This window comes from Onthophagus taurus, chromosome 1, assembly GCF_036711975.1.
Source record: "Onthophagus taurus isolate NC chromosome 1, IU_Otau_3.0, whole genome shotgun sequence".
NCBI lineage: Eukaryota > Metazoa > Arthropoda > Insecta > Coleoptera > Scarabaeidae > Onthophagus > Onthophagus taurus.
Window position 1 is genome coordinate 31,377,089 of NC_091966.1, and position 20,428 is coordinate 31,397,516.

Genomic DNA, 20,428 nt, shown 5'->3' on the forward strand with positions numbered 1-20,428 from the left:
AAGCCTAATAAACATAGGTCTGAAAATGGATATATTCAAAGATTTAGTTTCATAATATTGATATTGTTAACATCATGAATTTGAAATTAGTTTATAATAATTTAAAAAAATAATAATTCTTCGCGAAATTATTATTTTACTATTTAATTTAATAAAATTATTAAGTATGGCTCCTATTAATTACTCCAATGAAGAGATGGCGGATATGCTGTATTGTTACGGACTAACCGAAGGAAATGCGTCGTTAGCAGCTGGTCATTACGCGCAAAGGTTCGCAATCAGACGATTGTCTAATAGACACACCTTTAGCACACTACTTCTCATATTAAAAGAAATGGGATGCGTAACCCACAGCCATTCCATGGAGAGACATTACACAAGGCCGGTGGAATTAGAAGAAGCAGTTTTGAGAAGAATTGATGAAAATGCCTTAACCAGCATTAGAAGAATTTCTGCACAAGAAAAAATTAAGAAAACAACCGCATTTTAAGGGAGCAGTTGCTTTATCCTTATTTATTATTACAACACCTTTCAAGCTCTAACAGGAAATGATGGCGAAAAAAGGAGATTTTTGTAGGTGAGCGATACAGGATGAGGCAGTAAACGTCTACTTTCCCATAAATATTGTATTTACGGATGAAGCAACATTTACTCAAAACGGAATTTTTAATATTCACAATGCGCACGTTTGGAGTGATGAAAATCCCCATGCAGTACTAGAAACTCATTATCAATGGCGATTCAGTGTTAATGTATGGGCTGGAGTTATCAGTTATTAGGTCCATTTTTTCCTCCAAAGAGATTGACAGCCGATGCTTACATACATTTTTTGCAAAATGAGCTTACAGAGGCATTTGATGAATTACCTCAACAAATTCTAGAAGATTGCTACTTTATGCACGATGGATATATATAATAACAGATTTGGCAATAAGTGGATTGGCCGAGGAGGTCCTGTCCCGTGGCCACCTCGTTCACCAGATTTAAATCCGTTAGATTTTTGATTTTGGGCACATTTAAAACAAATAGTTTATTTTGAAGACGTTCAAAATGTGCAGGAAAAAAATAAATATTAATAATGCATTTGACGCAGTAAAACAAATTCCCGGTATCTTTAAACGCATTTAAAAACGTATCCGTTTGTGTTTAGAAGTAAATGGTGCGCATATTGAACATTTATTATGTCATGATTCTTTTCCAATTTGTTAAATATTCCTTGTTTTTATGCTGGTTGAAAGATTTTCTTCGATAATCTTTGTTACTTGTTTTGTTAATATCTCGAAAATGGTCCATTTCAGAACCTATGTTTATTCGACTTTTTTTGTCTATTTTCGATCAGAGAATACGCTGGTGAAGTATTGTACAATCGTTGCAGGACAGCGTGTATAAAGCTCAAATGATTAATATAGGCAGGACATGTCCAGACGATGCCTGTAGGTAGGAGACCGGTTGGAAAACTCTGAATGGGATAGGGAATGAGGTGCAGGAGGATGCCAAAAAAGCGTCATTGGATGGCTACTGGTTTAGTCATTTTAACAATTAAGCATGAAATTGCACAACATACAAAATATCTATATTTTTAATGACAGGAAGTAACTCAAAAACAGTTTTTCACTTGATAAGAGGAAATAATAGGGAAGAAGCAAATTCTGAAAGTAAAGAAAACATTTAAAGAAATTAAAAAAGGCTATGGGACGTGATTATAGATAATTTAATAACATAATTTGGCTCGAATTAGGCTTAGGGTTGTAATTATAATTTGGCTTAATTGGAGCCACATGTGGTTCCAATTAACGTTCCGACTGGTTGGGAATCCCTCAGATGCAATTACCTATGGCAATTACACCTGTCAAATAATGCCGCACATTTGAATATCACCGCATCATATGACATGTGAAATTGCATCTGACGAGCTTCCAACAACTTATAACGTTAGGTGAAACAAAGCTATAATGTCAATTATAATCTAATTATTTAATCATACCATTATTACTTTATTATACTCTTACCGAAAAATCATTTTAAAATGACGTTTTATCTGTCATTCTGAACAAACTTCAACTTTATAATTTTAAAAGTTGAAGTTAGCGCCAAATTTAAAAATATAACACGAATTGGAATCTATATTTTTTAAATTAAAAGAATAATACTGGTAATAATTGTTATTACTGTCTCTCATCATTCCCACCATTAATAATAAAATTGTCAGTTTAATTAAATTATTTCAGTATAGACGCTAATGCCATCTTACGGTGGGATTTCCACATACAATCAGTCCCAAGTTCTCCTATCAAAGATCCCTGGGGCTGGGCAGCATCCCTCTTTGACACCTTTTGTAGGAGAGAAAGCATCAGTTGTGAGTTTTCCTACTTGAACGTCTGCCACAGCATGTTCAGCTTTTCTCATATCTATAAATGCAATATGTATTTCCATTTCTTCAAATTTTCATTTTTATTAATAAAATTACCACAAGATGGCGCTTTATTTCTATTGATTTTTATATTCCTAACCTCAAATGAGTCAATAAACATAACCTCACCGTTAATTAACTTTTTCAACGCAATTATTAATGGATACAAAAACAACGAGTAAGACAAGTTGCTTAAAAGCCTTATTACTAAGAGCATGGCGTGAAAGATGGTCAGATTTACAATGGGGTATCAATATAAAAACAGTTTTACCAAGAGGTGTTAGTGGTGATGTGTACGATTTAGCCGATTGTATTTTACAACAAGCTGTCGTCGGTTCGGGAGCGAATCAACTCGTTTTAAGTTATTTAAAACATTCCTTAAGTTCTCAGTTGGTATCTCACGCGGCTGTGCTTCAAAAAGTATCAAAATTTCAACAATTTCATAAAGTGCATTGTATTTCAAGTTTGCTGGATTTTTTGGAGGGTATTTTACCAGGAGTTACATGCTGTGGGAAATCAGAAGGTACTCGTTTAGCGACAGCATTGCAATCAACTACGTATTGGTTATTACAAATATTACAATCTTGTTTTAATCAACATGAAATTTATGAAAAAGCCGTTAATATTTTAACTTGTTTGCTATCAAATGATTTTTATGTGGCCATGATGTGTTTGGCAAAGTATGTTGAACCGGAAACATACTCTGATATTGTTAATAAGTGCCATGAACTTGAATGTAACCCAGATGAATTAGGAGAGAGTTTACGAATCTTACTGAAGTTAGATCCTGATATTTTAAATAATTTAGAAAGTTCAAATCAATTTCCGGGTTGTTTGATACAATCTTGGTTAGCCGTTGAGATGGCAAAACAATTCCCTACAAGACAGTACTTAATCCGACGTTTAAAACTTTTACAACACTTAAAAAACTTCTCCGAGCCACAACTTTACTCAGAAATAATGCGAGGTAGCTTAATTTCTTTGTACGACGTTCGAGAAACTCAACATGAGAGTCAATGGGGTGCGTTTTGTTTTTTAAACGTCCCACTTTTACTTAAAGGAATGGCAGATAAAAATGATAGTGTTTCAATTTGTGATGCTGTCGAGTTATTATTGGAACCATCTCCTTTATTGGATACAATGGATACTTTTCATACTTGTTCTAACTTGGATAGCTTATTAGGAGAATTTGTTAAATTGAATTTGATTTCTGAAACTCAAAAAATGCAATTATTGGCGAGACATGAAAAGCCGGCGGAATTAAAAGTTGATCAAGATCGAACAGCGGTACCTAGAGTTATTATTTGTGCTCAACAAAGTTGTGCTGGAATTTTAAAAGCACTTTCTGGAGAATATAAAGATTCTATAATAGGTAAGATTAATACAGGGTGTCTCAGCGAGACCATTCATTAGACGTTTCTGGGGTTCAGGTCAAAATAAAAATTTGAGAATTCAGATTTAAGTATTATCAATTGCGTTCTCTTGGCCTAAAATATTTTCAGATTTCTAGCACTTCTGGTTATACCGGAAGTCGCCACCTACTTTATTTTTTTAAATGGAACACCGTGTATATTTTTACATATTTATATTTGTCTGTTTATGTCGGTTTATGAATAACTTTGCTTTTTGCAATTTGATTCGGCCGTTGCCGAGTTATTCGATTTTTTTTTAAAAAAAATCTACTCTAGCAGAGATTTGTTCAAAAGATCAGAAAACACTCGTTTTTTGGGATATCAATTTAGGATTGAGAACATCATTAAGCAACATGATGGAGTACGTTTTGATGCTGAGAACGGCTGTATAGATCGTTTGGTCACTTTACAATGGCACGTTAACTTTTCGAAATTTGGAAGTACCATAACTTCATTTTTTTAGATGGCACCCCCCATATTTTATTACTTAGTTGTCTTCAGTGTCTCATTTTACATCTTTTATACCCCATATGTCCTATGCCTAACATTAATAGTTGATAGTGTGCCATGGAAAACAAATGTTTAATGACTTATTGACAAACGTCAAAGTTTGGAAGTCAAAGTCAAAGTTAAAATGGATATTAATAACTTAAATAATGTTTATACAAATGAAGAAATCCTTAATTTATTTTTTATGCATGGAAAGTGTGACAAAGTTCTTAGTAGAACTTGCAGAATGTTTAATGAAAACTATCCACATTTATCTCTGATTACAAAAGGTAAATTTAGAAGAATAGAAGCAAATTTTTTGCATTTTGGACGAATTAATCACGTGATAAACTGACCAAAAAATGTAGTAAATAATTCAAGTCCCAACGCCTCAATTCGAGCTGCCAAAGAAGATCTGGGAATCATACTACAAAGTTTGTCGCGCTTTTCATGTATAAAAAATAAATTAAGAATTTCTTGATTTGTGTAAATATTATTTTCGTTATTGTTATCGATTTTAACTCTTTTTAGTACTAATATTAAAGGACCTAACAGAAAAAAGAACTGATTGAAAAGGCTAGATGGCACACTAGGTTAAATATCGATATGATGTGTGCATTTTTCAAAAAACCCAATTATCTTCCAAACTATTAATGTTAGGTATAGGACATATGGATTATAAAAGATGTTAAATGAGACGCCGAATACAACTAACAACGGAAGTAACACAACTGTGGCACGCCGATTTTGATGAAATTTGGTATAGCCATAGGATGGATCAAAATAAGGTTTCCGTATTTTTTTATACGTGCGGTAGAAGCCTCTGAGCCGAGTTTTAGGGGTTAAAAGTTTGGGGAAAAATTATATTTTTGCATATACACTGACCGGCAAAAAAAACCGGCCACTAAAATGTAGCCACAATTTCAAAGCTGGCTTACTCGCGAACCACTCATTCGATTTTGATGATTCTTTTTTTGATCGAAAGGTTGATTCTGAAATTTTTATTCGGATATTAATTTGAGCATATACGGAGTGCAAGAATGAGAAAACCTTTTTTTCTCCAAATTTGTAATACCCTGTGGAGTGCAGCTGCTACAGCAGAGGGTGTTAACTGGAATCAAACGGTAGCCCAATCTTTTCTGAGCATTTTGTTTTTTATTCACTCTATTATCTCTATTACTAACGAAGATGCAGTGTTTTAAAGCGATCGCCTGTGAAAACAAGACGAGTGACAATAGTAGCTGATGACCGTTTTATTGTTCTAAGCAATCGTAGAACGACAGCTGTAGAAGCTCGGTGTCGTCTTCAAATGGTGCATGTTGTTGATGTCAGTGAGAGAACCATTCGCTGAAAACTTGCTAGATGTGGTCTCGCTGCAAGTAGGCTGCCAAAGGACCGAGGCTGCTTCCAAGATATATGCGCGTTTACATGTAAATTGGGAGATCGAGCAATGGAGGAAAGTCCTTTTTACGGATGAGTAGTGGTTTGTCTATCACCCGATGGTGGATGAGCGAATATGAAGACGTTGAAATGAAAGGTTTGTGGACTATACAATTATGAAACGCGAATGTTTCGATGGTGGTTCTGTGATGATGTGGTCGGGAATTTACAATGAAGCCTATACAGATTTTTAATCTTTGTTAAAAGTGGCGCCTTAAATCACTGACCTTGAAAACAAAAACTGGCCACCCGAAACAGTTTTGCAGAAGAACTTACATTTTCTTAGAATTACAGAATTACGTACGTACTTCATTATTGTAAACATCTGTTGACAAATAAACAAGAAAACAAACTTAATTTAATGTAACAATTAATAATAACACGAAAATTAATAGCGTGTGTGCCCCCCACGAACTAAAATAACGTCATGTAGTCGACGCGGCATCGAACTGATTAGGTTCGTAATTGATTCCTGAGGAATTGCGGAAAACTCTTTCAAAAGCAATTCGCAACTCTTGAAGGTTGTCCGATAGGACAGGACGACGACGAATGCGTCTCTCAAGTTGGTCCCAAAGATATTCGATAGAGTTAAGGTCCGGGCTGCACGCTAGCCACTCTATCCGTTCAATACCCTACTTCATCACGATATTCGTTAACCACACGTTCTACGATTCATCAGAGTGTTTAGAACAATAAATCGGCCATCAACTGCTGTTGTCACTCGTCTTCTACCGATACCTTGCCGCCTAGTGAAATTTCCAGTTTTCACATATTGGTTCCAGGCATCCTGAACTGTTGTTCGGGGTATACCTAACGTATGGGCAACGTATTGCTAACTTTTGCCATCTTCAATTAAAGTAACAATACGCGCAACATCAATTACTGACAACGGGATTGCTATTATGTTAAAAGACTGTAAAAATGTTTAACAACTGTCAATTTACTATTCGAAACAAATGATATACGCTACCTAGCGCGCCACCTTAGATTTTTTATGGTTGTTTGTCTTGTTTTTACGGGCATTCGCTTTAAAACACTGCATCTTCGTTAGTAATAGAGATAATAGAGTGAATAAAAAAACAAGATGTTCAGAAAAAATTGGGCTACCGTTTGATTCCAGTTAACACCATCTGCTGTAGCAGTTGCACACCACAGGGTATTACAAATTTCGAGAAAAAAAACTTTTGCTCATTCTTGCAGCCCGTATATGCCCAAATTAAAATCTAAATGAAAGTTTCTATCGCAGGATTATTACCGAAGAATCAACCTTTCGATCAAAAAAACAATCATCAAAATCGAATGCGCGGTTCGCGAGAATGCCAGCTTTGAAGTTTTGGCTAATTTATAGTGGCCGGTTTTTTTTGCCGGTCAGTTTATTTCAAAAACGAAGTGCTCTCAAAGTTTGGTGACTTGAAACTGATATTCATTTTAATAAGCTTTCATTTGATGTATCATACATATACTACAGGGTGAAAAGGGGCGAACTACCCTTACTTTGTCGGGTTAGTTTAAAAACCACCCTATCGATTTTGATGGCGTTAAATATACTTGTAGTGCATTCAAAAATATTAGTTAAGTGTTTTTTCGTTACGTTGCACAGTAAAATTTTCAGTGTAAAGTAAGGCATATACGACATTTGGGGGTATTGGGGTTAACTACCCCCTTAAGAATGAATTCTATTCTAGGCGTTACTTGTCGAATTTTCCACGGTATTTGTTTTATATGTGAAGTAAAAATTTTTGAAAATGGTTATAAGGGCTGGAAGTTAAGGGAAGAGGTAAATATAAAACTTGTAGATAAATAAGTTATTTTATTTTTTTATGTTGAAAACCAACTAACAAAAGAAATGTTAGAAAAATTCTAATGTTGAATGTTTAACCACTTAATGCTACGGTTTTTCTATAAGATATGCAGGTCGAGCGACAAGGCGAAAATGGTTTAAACATAAGGATTAACACCATGTACATGTTATGACCGCTACATCCCCACAAATATCACACGTTGGCTTTTCACTCGAAAAGCAAACTCTCACGGAATTTTCAAAATGATCGGGTCTTTCATCTAGATATCCACCATGCGTATTTGAAAACATTTGTAAACCTAGGTGAAGACAATTGGTTATGCGTTAGGGACTGCAATTTTAATATATTATCCCTCTAATGTAAATTTAAATCATACTGGTAAAAAATAACTTGGTCAGAGAATCTTCTAATAAAATTTATCATATCCTGAAACCAAATACATCTAAGGGCTGTATTTCACCGGTTGTTCCTGCATGTATGGATAAGCGTTTAAAATTAGTGTCTAATGGAGTTACTTCACTAATAACTTCAGGACAATGGTCAACCCAAGAATCCAATAATAATGATTTGGATCCAATATTTGGAAAATATACATTTTCTAGCCAATTTTTCTTATGTGCTGAAGTTAATTTTCCAGATTTTGATGCCAACACGTATTTGCTACCCTCAGTCCAAAGGTGTCAGAGGTTTCTTTTAAAACAATTAAAACTAGGGAAAGAAGTTTTCCATCAGCAGATATTATGAGTTGAATAGATAACTATGCGCACATTCAATGGTTTTAACGCCTAAATCGCTTAATGTTCTTCCCGAGTGGATCTCCAAGTTAAAACAGCTCTGATCCGAATTGTAGGTGTTTTCAGATACATATATTTCAAATTGTTGCATTGCCTCTTTAACGAAATCTTTCGCTAAAGCTTTTACGCGATAAAATGTTTTGGGTTAATTGAACCATTTCTTTTGTTAGCTGGTTTTCAACTCATAAATAAATAAAGTAACTTATTTATCTATAAGTTTTATATTTACCTCTTCTCCTAACTTCGCCAAACTCGACAAGTAACGCCTAGAATAGAATTAATTTTTAAGGGGGTAGTTAATCCCCACTACTCCACAAATGTCGTATATCACTTTACATTAACAATTTTACTGTGGGACTAATTTACGGTTTTGTTTAAAATATTTTCAAGATACCTGACAGTTTTATCACATCCTTTTAGTTACGTGTTAATCCTCGTAACATCGCTGGAGTTGATCTACGACGAATGAGAAAAAACACTTAACTAATATTTTTGAATGCACTACAAGTATATTTAACGCCATCAAAATCGATAGGGTGGTTTTTAAATAAACCCGAAAAAAAGGGTAGTTCACCCCTTTTTACCCTCTGGTATATGTATGATACATCAAATGAAAGCTTATTAAAAATGAATATCAGTTTCAATTTACCAAATTTTGATAGCACTTTACTTTTTCAATATATGCAAAAATGTAATTTTTGTCTTTAATGTCTGCTGGAGCAGATTTTTCTAGTAAAATTCGATTGAATCGAGAACAGCCGAATCAAATTGCAAAAAGTAAAGTTATTCATAAACCTGGAAAACAGACAAATCCAAATATGTAAAAATATACAGGATGTTCCATTTAAAAAAATAAAGTAGGTGGCAACTTCCAATACAACCGGAAGTGCTAGAAATCTGAAAATATTTTAGTCGAAGAGAACGCAATTGATAATACTTAAATTTAAAATTTTTATTTTGGCTAAAACCCCAAAAACGTCTAATGAACGGACTAGCTGTATGAATTACTTCAAAAATAAAAATACAAATTATATATCTTAATTTTTAGGAATTCTTCATCAGTTCCTTCAAGGAAAAACGTTTGAACTGGTTTTAGCAGTAACAACAGTCCGATGCGAATTACGTACTTTAGTGGAGTTAATGATTCGTTTTAATGAAGGTTCAAAAGCGGGTGGTGATTTAACCCGGTTCCAATTATTTGATTTAACTTTTATTATGGTGATAGCAATCGTTCAACGTCACGGAGTGTCCGTTTTAGACGGATCCGGCGATTCATTAATTGAAAAATGGATTGCTAATTGCATGGTTGAACCAAACCACCCAAAAGCATCCGAACAAATGCTTAAATTGTGTAATCCCGCAATTGTTGAAACTCTTTTACAACATTTTAATGAAGGTAACGCAGATGTCACATCAATTTCGAATATAAAATGGCAAGATGTTTTGTTTAATATGTCTGGAGTGATGAAGGAGGTTTTAATTGCTTGGGAACAAGGATCGTTGCAACCAGCTGATGTTCAAAGAATTTTGGATGCGATTCGAGGAAAAATGTGTTGTGTTCCTTTGGCGGCGGCAGCTTGGGTTTGCGCTTATATGCGAACCGCCCCTTCTATTTTAAAACCATGTAATGTGTTACATCAGTTGTTATCAACACCTCCAAATGCTGAAGATGATACGAGTATTTTAGATAGATGGCATTTAACTTTGGAAATAATAAGAAATATGCAAAAACATGTTCATACAGCTAAATTAATAAGTACTCGTAATAACAATTCTATACAACCGGCATCAGAGCAATTAAATAATATTTGGAAATCAACCTTGGGTAAAGGTTGGTTAGACTTTAAATCAGCAAGTACTCTACATGATTTATTAGATACAGCGGGATCAAGATGGTTAGTTACTTCCGTTTTACAGGAATTATTAAAAGTACGTTACAATGAGCAATTAGAGAAAGGGGCTGATATAGCTTTAGCTATATTTCATGTTGATATCAAATCATGTACAATCGAACTTTTATCAAGCGCTTTACCCCAAATTTTACACAATTCTCTTCAAGCCGATCTCTTAATGGAACCCCAATTAGTTATATTAGCTCGTTTAACGAGTTATTGCGTCTACGCGGCTTCAAATCTTCAACAACTTGATGAAGAAATCGATGACATCCCTTCAAAAAGATCCAAAATTGACATGCCAAGCGATAACGTTTTGGACGCTTTAAGGAGGTTATTAACAACGTTAGAAACGGGGATGTTAGATGGGCAATTACCTCAACAAACCTATTTTACTTTTGAGTTACTAAAAAGTATCGTTGAAGTTAAAATTCCAAGATCTGAAGCTGTTTTAGCAGCGATTCCTCCTACTTTAGGATCACAACTTTTGAGAACTCTACCGGATTCATTCAGTCCAGGAATTTTATTAAATTTACATGACTTACACACTACTCAAGGAAGAAGTCTCGCATCTAGAGATTTATGTATATTAAGAAATTATCAATTACGAAATGCTACAATATAAGGTTTTTTTTTTAATTTTGGTTAAGTTGTTAATTTAAAATTATTTTTATATATAATTGCTATTCATGATATAAATTGTAATTTGAAATATACAGGGTGATTCATATAAGAACCGACATAGAGCAGGGATTTGTAGAGAACAATAAATTAAGATGATTTAACGTAACTTATCTCTATACTAGGTTGTACCACAGAGGAATTATTATGAGGCATTTTAGAAGGTTGATTTTCCCATAAATTTTGATAGATTTTTTTAACCTTTTGGCGGATTTAATACATTATTACCTCATTTCATGTGGAATTTAATTCAAAAACTTTTTTCCTCTTATTATTTTTAAAAAAACTGTCGTTTTCATAAAAAACAAATAACTAAAGACACATATTTCTAAAAAACTCAAACAATTAAAGACCTTTTATCAATTTTACTTAAATCGACAAGTAAAACAATATAAATAGTAGACAAAAATGATTTTACAGAAAAACAATTTAAACAATAATAGAAACACTTATAATTTATAAAAATTGTTGAAAATGGCCACTATTTTCTCACAAATATTCTTCGTCGAAAATTGAAATCTACTCTCTCTGATAATGATTATTCCTTATGCTATTACATTTCTCCGTAATGCGATGTCACAATTCTGCTTGTGACGCAACTGAAGAATATACAGATTCTTTTAGCATTCCCAAAGATAATAATTACATTTACCGTATTTTCTCGAATCTAATCTGCACCCTTTTTACAAATTTTGTATGCTCTAAAATCAAATGCGAATTACAATCGGATGTGGATTACATTGGCAAACCAACTTTTTTTACCATCATTGCATTTTTAAAATCGAGGTGCGGATTAGATTCGAGTGCGGATAAGATTCGAGAAAATACGGTATTTACTGGTGACCTCTAGGGCCAAACTAGTGGGCAAATATTTCCACGTGCTATCATTTATTTGTGTTACCTTTTTTCATTTTTTTATGTAATTTTTTAAACTTATTGGTTATCCTCTGTTTTCCCTGCTTGTTCCGCAAACTCTAGTTTTATGTTGTTATAATAATTCTGCATTTTGGACACTATTATAATAATTGTCTTGGTATAAGTAATACCACTTTCCTAATACTGGATGCAAAACTTACAACATGTTCTCTTGTAATTTTTACATATTTTATAAACTTAGTCGGATTATACGTTCTAAACAAAAGCCTTCCTCTCCAAAGAAACATTATTTCGTCTAAAGAAATCCCTCGTCCAAAATAGGCTGAATTTTTATTAATCTGTGTGAATCACCTTTTATTTGGGTGTTGTCGTTAAAGTGCAAGAACATTGAAATTTGTTCAAATCGTGTGCGAGTCATAATTTTTGCAAATATTGGTGTTTCTATCAAAGGATCTTTTGCCCAATAATCATGTAATTTACTTATTTTACCTGTCTCATTAAAATTACAAGTCCAAGAAATCGCATCATTTCTATCGAGGTAACATCAGTCCACTTTAAAGCATTTTTATAAACTTTATACCTAGTTGCTCGTTCATTGTGATATCTATTTGTAAGAAGTCATCATTAAAAAATAGCTCATCGATGTTTTCGGGATATTCTTATACCAGAATTTCCTTCAAATGATTCTAATTCTGGTGGTATATCAATCTCGATGATGATTCTTCTGATTTACTATCGGTATTTTCATCCTCCTCTGACTCGCCATTACTATTACTCTCATACTCTTCTGATTCAGAATTATGAATACTTTCATCCTTCTCTGATTCAGAAGAAGTATTAGTTTCCGTTTCAAATAAAATAGGTTTGCATTTTTTTTCTGATTATTCATCACTAATTTCGTCACTTTTGTTTTCAATTTCATATGTATTAACAAATGTTTGCTATGTTTATAGGCGATTTAATTGTTTATCTATGGAGAAATAATGAAAAGAGAAATCAGAAATTCATTCATTGTACATATGAACAACAGCAACTTTTATTTGTTTCAGTATTGGTTTTTAGTGTGGTAAATTTCGAAGCAAGGCGTCAGACACAACCCTACGTTGCAAATGGTACACATGTACTGTGAATGTTTCCTCTTTCTGGGTCCTAAAGTTGTTTGCGAACATGCAACACGTCTTCTTTGAGGTTTCTTATTTGTCAGTGTGGTAGCAACAATGTGATGAAAATGTCTTTCCACCAACCTTCTAACATCCGGCACACGACGAGCTATTCTTATAGTAGGGTAATCAAGAGGAAACCTGTGTTAAGTATGAAGCTAAAAAAATTTTACAATTCACATAAGTTTCAGCTGGAAATTACCAAAAGGAATTTTGTTAATACTTTTTGTTTGCATCATTGCGTGCGAGTTTAGAATTAATAAGTCTAATAAGTTTAAGAAAAGTTTCTTGTACCACTTCATACTTTTGCGCATGCATTCTATATTGCTCAACATCATATCTGTGCGATCAACTGCTCCCATTCTCTCATTGTAATTGATTACACACAGAGGTTTTTTCATAGCCTCATTTGTTCGCTTGTCAATTTTATCCATGATTACTATTTTGTTCTCGTGCATTTATGACAAGAATTTTATTGCTACTTTTCGAAGACAATTCGCCCTTCTACAGTTTTTTTTCAGTGTAGGCATATGTTTTCTATTTTCACGGACAGTTCCACAAATGTTCTTTTTTTTTTCGAAAAGATAATTTACCAAAATTATCTCAAGGTATTGTTTCATAAGAGACACTACGACAGATCCTGAAGATCCTAGACCCTTTATTTCTTCAACAAACTGTTTTGTATCATTTCCAACATACACAACGAAATCAAGAACCATTCCACTTTCACAATCACAAAGAACGTACAGTTTCATTCCAAAGCGATGCCTTTTCGTCTTTATGTATTGTTTAAAGCCTAACGTCCTTTAAATAACACCATGTTTCTTTCTTTCATCGACAACTAAATTTTCAAACGGGTAGAACTGTGTTTAGAAGCTCTCTTTCATGAGTGCGAGAACTTTTTCTACCTTATATAGTTTAGTAGTAGGTTGTTTTTCATTATTCACAAAATGAAGATTTGAAAGAATACTCATATATTTATCCCTAGGCATGGTTCTAGAAAAGATTGGAGGCTCGAGTAAGGAATCTGTAGATCAATACTCTTTTAAATTAGTTTTTTTGTTTTGAGACTGCAGCTGAAAGTTCTTGCTAATCCGTTGCCTGATTTTGATTGGCATATCGATTAGTTTCGGTTACAATATATTCTACGATATCTTCGGTAAATAGGCTTGAAAAATAATCAAATTCTATGGAATTTTGGTCTCCCCAAATTATTTTTATGTCGGCGTAATCTTTTTCTGTCGTCGCTAGATCGTTTTGTAGTTCATGATTAGTGTCGTCACTTACGCTTTCTACTGACATTACATCTTAATATTCATCAATTAACATATCATCTTCTTCGGACTCTTCATCTTCACTTGGCTCTTCTTCGCCGCTCTCCACGTAAAAATCCATTCTGTTGGACATTGTGCACAATACTAACCATCCGTTTCACTTATTACGAAAAATATATCACTTATAAAAAATATAGAACATGTGGGGTGTTTGAACATTGGCCACGTGTGAAACAACGCATATACCGTCTGCGCAGTACAAAAGTTTGTGCCATTTAAAAACGACTTTCGTCTATAAGACACAAATTTTAAAATGTATGAATGGCAATAGATCATAGGACACTCAAAACCTTTTGCGTATATATACGGCAATCGTCCTTAAAGGGTTAAAAAATAAAACCCGAAACGAGAATTCTCGTTTCCCGATGCGAATGTGTTAAGTAATATTAACGAAATATGTGTCTTTAATTATTTGAGTTTTTTATGAAAACGATAAAGTTTTTTAAAAAATAATAAGAATAAAAAAAGTTTTAGAATTAAATTCCACCTGAAATGAAGTAATAATGTATTAAATCCGCCAAAAGGTTAAAAAATCTTGCAAAATTTAGGGTACCATCACCCTTAATCAACCCTTTGAAATGCCTCAATTGGACTCAACTTGCTACTAATACCCTTGGTACACTCATAACATATACCAAATTTGGTTATTCTAGCTTAATGTATTAGGAAGATATTGAATGTATTAAACAATTAAGACTGAAATTTGAAGGCCTATAACTCCTCAGGGTTATGTTCATGTTAATTTATTGTCCCCTACATGTCTCTGCTCTGTGTCGGTTCTTATGTAAATCACCTTGTATAATAATTATAGAGTTTAAAATTTTTTGTCTAAATTATTATGATTGATTGATAAATTGAGGTTATGTCAAAGATTTTGTATAGAATTAAAATTTGTGTAATAAATTCAATGAGATTTATAATTTAAAACATAGTTTGTTTTTTATTTATTAATTGAAAGCTAAATTTAAGTTTTTTCATCACTTTCATCATCGCTTGAAGAAGATGGTGGGAAATCTCTTTCATCTAAGAAAATTAAAATAGATTTAAAATTAATACAAAATTGTGTATTCACCTTTTCGTTTTAATTGAAGTTCTTGTTCCTTTTTTAAATATTTTCCTTGTTCTTCAACAACAGATTTACTATCACTACACCCTGCATAAATATCCAACAATTCTTTATTGAGTTCTACGAAAGAATGTCCCCAAGAAAATTTATCCAAATAATGTTTAGCTTCCTTTTTATAACCAATAATATACAAAGTAGCTGCAATTGCTTCTACACAACTCAACTGACAAGGACGTCCGTAATTTATCGGATTAGCGGCTACTAAAAATGGTAATAAACGTCCATGTTGAGGTTTTAACGCCCCAAGAGGTGTCGAATCGATTTTAGCCCATGAACAATCAACAACAGCGATTCCTTTAGATTCTAGGATGTCTTTATCTGCAGGGCTTACGCATTTTTCAGCTGTTGGTGTTAATACTAAACCCGGGAAACGTTGTTTGATTTTAAGCGGTCTTACTAGTCCTAAACGTGCTAATTTACGCCCTGAACATTTTTTTGGGTCGCATTGATTAAAATCCCACATTGCTACGGGAAAATTAATTTGTATCTCATCTTCTTCACTTGAATCGTCTTCAAGTTCTAAAGAACCTATTGTATCTTCTAATGTTGACATAATCTTAAATAGTTTATTATTTTAATTAAAACGTTTCAAAATACACATAACCTCAAACGCTTCGGAACGTCAAAATAAACTTGATTGAGGTTATGTATGTTATGTTGTCAAATTCAATTTTATTGTAAAATTTTTGTTATAACACTAAAGAAAAACTATTAAGTCTTAAAATTACGTGATTATAAAACAACGTAAACGTCCATTTTGGGGTTTTAACGCCCCAAGAGGTGTCGAATCAATTTTAGCCCATTAACAATCAACAACAGCGATTTCTTTAGATTCGAAGATGTCTTTATCTGCGGGGCTTACGCATTTTTCAACTGTTGGTGTTAATACTAAACCCGTGAAACGTTGTTTGATTTTTAAGGGGTCTTACTAATCCTCATAGATAACTTGTACTAATCCTAAACGTGCTAATTTACGCCCTGAACACTTTTTTGGGTGGCATTGATTAAAATCCCACCTCGCTACGGGAAAATGAATTTGTATCTCATTTTCTTCACTTGAATCATATTCAAGTTCTAGAGAATCTATTGTATCTTCTAATGTTGACATAATCTTAAATAGTTTATTTTAATTAAAATGTTTAAATACACATAACCTCAAAAGTTTCGGAACGTCAAAATAAACTTCATTGAGGTTATGTATGTTGTCAAATTTTATTGTAAAATTTTTGTTATAATACTAAAGAAAAATTATTAAGTCTTAAAATTACGTAATTATAAAACGACGATATGGATGACGACATTTATAATAAGTTAAAAAATTCAGCTTTTTCAAAAATGACAAGAGTGAGTCCAAAAAATAATAGAGTAACATTAGGACCGGAAGCAATAGCAACATGTTCAACACCAAAAAAGAAAGTGCAAAAGTTGGCGCAAACCCCAAAAACAAAATATACAATATCTAACATAGCAAAACCATCTCCGATGAGTCGATTAATAGCAGGGTTGGAGAAGTTAAAAATGGAAGATGCATATGAGGCAATAAATCAAAGGCATCAACAATTGGAGGAGTTTGAAAAGGAACAAAAAAATAAAATGAAACGTGCATGGCATTTACAACAACAATACATGGTGGCAAAAGTTCAAGACCAAGAATTTTTAATTTATCAAGCATTAGAAGAGCATAATAAAAATGCTGTTAAAAAAAACGAAAAGTTGCTTGAGTATTATCAAGAAATAGCTGAGAGACGACGAAAAAAAGATGAAGAATTACAAGAAAAGGAGCAACAAAAAAAGGAATTATTAAGAATTATCGATGTTTTAAAAAGAGATCACACCGAATTTAGGGAGGGTTTCCAAGAAATTGTCAATTTGACAAAAACCCAAGATTCTGTCTATTTAAAAACTAATTTAGGACATATCTCAACAAAATTAAAAGTATTAAACGGAAAAATGGATGAGGTTGTTGGAAAATGTAAAACTGGAAATGTTAGTCAAGAAGATGTGGTTCAATCGAGTAATAATTTAACAGAATTAAGAGGTTTACAAAATAAAATCGTTAATGAACTAGAAACAGAAAAAAGATTTAAAGAAGAAAAAATAAAAGAGGCAAAACTAAAAGAAGAAAAATTACGAGAGGAAAAATTAAAAGAAGAGAAACTAAAAGAAATGGAACGTTTAAAACAGGAACAATTAAAAGAACAGAAATTAAAAGAGGCGGCTAAAAAAGAAGAAATTAAATCAAATCCGATCCAACAACCAGGAAGTTTAAAAAAATTAGATGATATTGTTAGTATGAATTCATTAAAACAATATTCAGAACTCCAAGATTTTCAAGTAAATGTACAAAACTCTTATAATCAATTAGAAAAAGATGAGAGTTTAAAACAATTTAAATTTGATTGTAAAAAAGCGATAAACATCCCTGTAAATGCTATTTCCGGGTTAAACCCCCAACATCTTTTAGATAAATACAATAGATTATCTCAACTTTTAGCCGGAAAATCAGTACAAGTTGGTGATAAACATTTTTCAGCTAGTATTCACCCTCAGGGTATTCTATATTGCATGGATTTATTGGCGAAAAAATTCGTTTTACAAGGTGATCTAATGATATCGAGTAATCCTGAATCTGCGTTTTATTATGGAACGATTATAGTTTCACTTTGGAATCAATTTCCCGATTTTGGAAAATTAATTTTAGCCCATTTTCATAAACAGTGTCCTTATCTAGTTCCCATTTATTTACCGAAATCAATTGATCAAACAGATAGGGATTATTATGAAAGTTTGGGGTATAAATATAACGAAGATGGAACTGTTGAGAAACAAGACAAATTTTTAAAACGAATGATTGGAATTATACGTTTATATGCAGCCGTTATCATAAGTTTTCCCAAAAAGGACCAAGGTAGAAAAAATCCGTTGGGTTTAACAGAAGGTTGGAGATGGTTAACAGCTTTTCTAAATTTAGAACCAAGAGTGGATGTTACGGCTACATTATTACAAGCGTTTTTAGAAACGAGCGGATTTCAAATGCAAGCGCATTATGGAAAACAATTTGTTAAGTTGATGAAATATTTTCAAGTTAAATTTATGCCAATGTTGAAGAAGATCGATACTGGTGGGCCATTTACACGTTTAGAAGGTCTTTTACGCGAATATGTTAAAAGGGGACAATTTGAAAAACCTGGGGGAATTTTAAAAGAGGGCTTTTGGTGATTTTTATTTCAATAAAAAAATATCTCTGAAAATTACTATTTTTCTGCGACTATGTATAATTATATTTAATTTAGCATATTAAACACTTCATTTTAAGTTAAAATAAATATTTTGAATACTTTTTTTTTTAATTATTAATAAACCCTACAAAACTTAATTTATTTTTAACTCCAAAAAATATCTACGAATGGCTGGATAGACAATCTCTGGTCTGATTAGCAAAACGCCAACTCTAGCAATGGATGTTCTGCTTGGCCTATCTCCTTTGCATTTGCATATGCTCCGACATGTCCTTCAGCATGTGCTTTCAGATTATACCAAGGTCCGTTGAGTACGGGGTGAGGTAGGAAACGTGACGTCATTGGAGGAAAAGTATAATATAATATACAGGTGCCCATTATGTATGGAATATAGTATATATCTTGGTAAGTATCAACTTTATAAAAAAAAACAATCTATACAAAAGTTGTTTAATATTTTGTTTTCCATAAATTTTTAAAAATTGTTTAAGAAAATTTAACTAATAACATGAATCTATATCCGAAATATCTATATCCGAAATCGTCAAGACTAGATATAGAACTAGAAACATTCGGGTTTAGCCGTCTTTTGAGACGTGCAGCTAAACCCGAATGATTCTAGTTCTAGGTCTAATGTTAGTTTTATTTCAGTAAAAATAGACAACAATTGAACGCTTAGTAGTAATTAAAACTAGAACTAACACTAGACCTAGAACTAGAGAAATTCTGAAGACGCACGGCTAAACCCGAAAGTTTTCTAGTGTTAGTTCTAGTTTTAATGCAATAAAAATATACAACATAGTGATATCTAGCAACATCATGTTTGGACTCATTTTAAAGTTTTTTTTAATAAAAAATACATCACGAAAGAACACCATGAAGTTGTCCATTTGTCTATTATATGATAAATAACTTCAGATTTAAAATGTCAACCTCAATTTTGACATATTTGCTATCTTCATTAAAAATCCTTTAAAATGAGTACAAACACGACATATTTATCTTCAATATTAATGCAGTTATGGTCAACTTCCGGTTAGAAATGTTAACGTCAATTTTGACATACTTGTAATTGTCGTAAAAAATCCTTTAAAATGAGCCCAAACATGATACGTTTAATTCCAATATTAGTCGAGATATAAGCAACTTCCGGTTTAAAATGTCAATGTCATTTTGATAAATTCTTAATTTTTATAAAATGTCTTAAAATTTATAACAAAAATAAAAAAAAATAAAAATTAAGGTTGGTACTAATATTTAATAATTAAATTGCAATTTTTATTGTTGCTAACTTCGGGTTTATCGGTTTTTTTATTCAAACTTTTTTGTTTTTTGAGATAAGTGCGTCAAATTTGGACTCATTTTAAAGGTTTTTTAATGAAGATGACAAATATGTCAAAATTAAAAGTTGAAAGTTCGAACTTTTTGGTTTTTTGAGATAAATGCGTCAAGTTTTCACTCACTTTAAAGGTTATTTTATGAAGATTACGAATATAATAATAAAATTAAAGTTGACATTGACAACTGAAAGTTTTTTTCACGACTAAACCTGTCTGTTTCTAGTTCTAGGTCTTGTGTTAGTTCTAGTGATAGTGCTAGTGTAAAACTAGAACTATCACTAGACCAAGATCTAGAAATATTCGGGTTTAGCCATGCGTCTTTAGACTTTTCTAAGTTCTTGTCCAAGACGCCCGGCAAAACGTAAAACTTTCTAGTTCTAGGTCTAGTATTAGTTCGTTTTAATTGTTATTTAACCCTAAATTCTTGTACATT

At 32.6% G+C, this 20,428-nt stretch overlaps 3 protein-coding genes across 3 annotated transcripts; 2 read left to right on the forward strand and 1 right to left on the reverse strand.

The window, feature by feature from the left end:
* Positions 1 to 2,501: 2,501 nt before the first annotated feature.
* Positions 2,502 to 15,221, forward strand: LOC111417608 (mediator complex subunit 24). Its single transcript, XM_023049939.2, has 2 exons — positions 2,502 to 3,782; positions 9,396 to 15,221. The coding sequence occupies exons 1-2, from the start codon at positions 2,570 to 2,572 to the stop codon at positions 10,862 to 10,864; spliced, it is 2,682 nt and encodes an 893-aa protein (XP_022905707.1). The 5' UTR covers positions 2,502 to 2,569; the 3' UTR covers positions 10,865 to 15,221.
* Positions 15,190 to 16,047, reverse strand: LOC111417607 (uncharacterized). Its single transcript, XM_023049938.2, has 2 exons — positions 15,363 to 16,047; positions 15,190 to 15,313 (listed from the first exon to the last, which is right to left on the reverse strand). Exons 1-2 carry the CDS (start codon positions 15,967 to 15,969, stop codon positions 15,255 to 15,257), a joined length of 666 nt encoding a protein of 221 aa, XP_022905706.2. The 5' UTR covers positions 15,970 to 16,047; the 3' UTR covers positions 15,190 to 15,254.
* A 529-nt stretch (positions 16,048 to 16,576) lies between these two features.
* On the forward strand, positions 16,577 to 18,756 carry LOC111417606 (nucleoporin GLE1). Its single transcript, XM_023049936.2, has one exon. The coding sequence runs from the start codon at positions 16,704 to 16,706 to the stop codon at positions 18,633 to 18,635; it is 1,932 nt and encodes a 643-aa protein (XP_022905704.2). The 5' UTR covers positions 16,577 to 16,703; the 3' UTR covers positions 18,636 to 18,756.
* The last annotated feature ends 1,672 nt before the right edge of the window (positions 18,757 to 20,428 follow it).